Source organism: Primulina huaijiensis, chromosome 13 (assembly GCF_012295235.1).
Source record: "Primulina huaijiensis isolate GDHJ02 chromosome 13, ASM1229523v2, whole genome shotgun sequence".
In the NCBI taxonomy this organism is placed as follows: Eukaryota; Viridiplantae; Streptophyta; class Magnoliopsida; order Lamiales; family Gesneriaceae; genus Primulina; species Primulina huaijiensis.
Genome location: NC_133318.1, coordinates 3,157,017 through 3,160,598, shown reverse-complemented (window position 1 = coordinate 3,160,598; position 3,582 = coordinate 3,157,017). Strand labels below are relative to the sequence as shown.

Sequence of the window (3,582 nt, the reverse complement as noted above, 5' to 3'; positions counted from 1 at the left end):
TCCTATGCAACATAATTTATATAAATCATACAATTTTACATTTATTTTATCCTTGTTAAAAATATAAATAATTTTTTGTAATTATCTCTGGATTAAAAACGTATAATTATTATCGTATATATTTTAATAAATCTTTAATTGTTAAATGCATTGTTTTCTTATTTTATTTATTAAAACTTGTAAACTTCAAGAAAATAAATACCACCAAACTAATAAAATCGTTTTCAATCACTATAACCACAAGAAACTATTTTTTAATATGTGTGTGTGTGTGTGTGTGTGTGTGTGTGTGTGTGTGTGGGGGGGGGGGTGTTAATAATATTTTAAAAAAATACACCAGTGGATATTAAATCTAAAAATTTTATGAAAAAATAAATAAATATCACCAGAAACATATTAATCAAATCAAACGCCTAAATTTATCGTCGCCACAGTTATCACCGGCTAAATCAAATATAACAGGTTGTGTGTATGATACATATTCGACCATGAAAATGCATATAAAAGAACAACATTAAATATTACCTGATTCTAAAACTTTTTGGATAAAAAACATCATGTTTATGTTGCCGGCAAAAGCAAATGCGGGACGGAGACAACGACCAAAGCAAATGGTGCATGTAGCAAATTTGGAAGAGAAGTCAGCAAACTAACAAAAAGCTGCTGAACAATTTGGCCTAAGTATTTATTACAACATAACAAGTTGAACATACAAGTAATAAGTTTAAGACCATGTCAAATGATATGGGAGGAGCCAATGCATGAGGCATCAGTTGAGTGGCCAGATTTCGGTAAAGACAGAGATTTATTAGCCTGTGGGATGAATGAATAAGCAAGGAAGGATGCCCCGAAGCCAATGGACAATCCCATTAGGCTCCATAGCCATCTTCGACTCCTTTTCTTTTCTTGTTGTCTACGGGCAACCTCTGCAGTAATTAATGCGAGAATATAAGAAGACCTCTAGCTATCGCATCACACCAACGCATGAAACTGATTTTCTAACGAAAAAAATAGCACCAAATAAATGTGGCTTAATAAAGGGTCCTTTTTTAAGCCGATTACTCGTGTCTCCAAACTAACTCCAAATGCACAAGATATGCAAAATATTGGTTAAGAAAACAATTTAAATTTCAATGGCTGCAATACACTCTATTTACACAAACAAACAGATTCCATCATTCTTGTTTTTTACTTTGTAGTCGCACCAGAGGGTAAGACAACATAATGAACCCCTAGGCACTAAAATTTTTTCCTCTTCTAGAAGCACAACCAAAAGAGTACACCAACTACTACTGATGGTTATGGTCTTATGGAGGTTAATTTGGAACGAGGAAAGTCGGGATGGCATGCGTGTTCATATATTGTGGGATCCATGATTTGTCCAACTCCAGTAATAGTACACTGTAGACTTTTAAACCATCTACAAAGTTCAACATGAAAGACAGTTCAAATCACAGTAGTTTAGAGCTTCATGAGAGGTAGTGCTAACTAGCTTGAAACATAATTTATGATAATCACACATCAAAAGGTTGATAACAACTGATAATTATCAACAGCGAGAAGCACGCAGGAAAATAGATTCAAGTGGATGCCCAAGTAAAGCTGCAATTAGATAGATCTTTTCCAATCACGCTGAAAACTAATTCTATAAACTTACCCAAAAGATTCCTCTGGGACATTTCATGATTAACCGTCTCGTAGTATTGCAGTCTATCTCGTAGTCTAGTTATCTCCTGGTCTTTTGATTCAATAACCATGCCAGCAGTTTCTTCAGCCTCGGCACGCCCTAGACCCCTTCCAACTGCTTCAGAAACAAACCTAGTAACAACAACTTCCTGTGTAAATTGATCAATGAAATTGTCTTCGAGCTGCATGACATCACAAGCAGCTGGAGGAGCAGGAAATATTAATCCATCCTGAGACATAAGATAATGGATCCTCTCCCACTGACTGCACATCAATTTAAAGGTTTTCTCTGTAGTCTCTCTCTTTTCAATCTCCTCAAAAAGACTGCGTCTTGTGTCATGTAATTCTGATTCCATTCTAGAAACAGATGGTGTATTTGAAACAGATGCATCAGAGGAAAAGTCTGTATAACGAAATCAACGGGTCCCATAAAAATGCACATCAATTTCTATATTAGTTGATGAATAACATCAAACCTTTCTCCAAGTTATACAGTAAAATAATCACATGGCTCAAAAGTTTGCATATTGTATTATTTAGATCCGCCCAATTATTATGAAATTAAGAGAGATACTAAACTAGAAGTCTAGAACAACCAAGAAACTGATCCTAGAGGAGGAAGTGTAGGTCAAAGCCCGTGACATTTTCCTTCAATCAAAAAGTGAAGCCAATCATAACACAAGTAAGCTTCTACCCTCCAAAAAAAAAAGAAAACATCTCCCCAAATGCTATGTTGAGCTCTTTAATCCGGGTAAATAGTTTTTTATCCTCATTAGAATACATTTATTTCAAAGCTTGAAGCGGTGCTTATGGGAGTCGACCAAATCACCAAATCGGAGTTTCTACCACAACAAACTACGGGAAAATCCAACCACAACTCCTTATTTGCTGTGCTGACTGAGCTACTAACATGAAACACTACAACTCAACTACAATTTATCACATAGCAAATATATATTCCACACTTAAAAAAACAATGAAATATATACATAGAGAAGCCAATAAAGTTACCATCAATTGCATCAAAAAATTCCCCTTGAGCAGAAACAAAGCTGCGGCTCTCAATTTGTTTTACCCCAAGCTCACTTGCCTCCTCCTCACTGTTCACTCTGGAATCACAAAACCCCTCATCATTCTCTCCACCATCAGCTCCATCACCCAAGCTCTCACCTTTCCCAAAACTTTCCCCATCCAACTCCTCCGGACCCAAATCACCACCCTCATTTCCGGCAGCAAAATCCGAGTCTTGACAAAAATCGAGACTCCTCTGACCATTTCGCACACGGCGGCGCTTGTGATTGACCACGTACGGAGAAGGGGATAAAGGGTCAGGCGTAGAAAATTCAGAAATTGGAGTCTGTTCTGGAGTCACATACAAGGTCGGCGATATGAACAGATGCCTGGGATTCGTTTCTCCAGCATGATTCCCGATTCCATGTACAGAATCTAGCTGGGATTTTTCTAGGAAATCTGGATATTTGGGTTCGAGAAAATTATCCAACGCAAAGCTGGAATACGTCGGCATAATTTTCAAACTGAGAAATTGTATGGATTCGCCGAAATAGATCGGGAGGCGGGAAGGATTTAGCCCTGCCAAGAAATTGGGAAGTCGGGACTCAGGAAGCAAAAGCCCAAACGACAAGGAGATAACTTGTAATAAACGACCTGATTTATTTTTGGAGAATATATTGTTGAAAAAAAATAAAAATTTACAGTAAAAAATAAAAATCTCAAACTCTCAAAATTATCACACTACACACTTTATAATATTTTTCTCTCAACTCAATTGTGATTTTCTTCACAAATGAGAGATCTATTTATAGAAAATCTTTACAAATAATCCAAAAATAAATTACATCATTACCTTCATCATCACACACAAATTTCAATATTCAA

The 3,582-nt window shown here is 36.3% G+C and overlaps 1 protein-coding gene across 1 annotated transcript; it reads right to left on the bottom strand.

Annotated features, from left to right (window-relative positions):
* Positions 1 to 503: 503 nt before the first annotated feature.
* LOC140991102 (uncharacterized) lies at positions 504 to 3,327 on the bottom strand. The gene is made up of 3 exons (XM_073461023.1): positions 2,698 to 3,327; positions 1,658 to 2,089; positions 504 to 926 (listed from the first exon to the last, which is right to left on the bottom strand). The coding sequence occupies exons 1-3, from the start codon at positions 3,209 to 3,211 to the stop codon at positions 736 to 738; spliced, it is 1,137 nt and encodes a 378-aa protein (XP_073317124.1). The 5' UTR covers positions 3,212 to 3,327; the 3' UTR covers positions 504 to 735.
* Between the last annotated feature and the right edge of the window lie 255 nt (positions 3,328 to 3,582).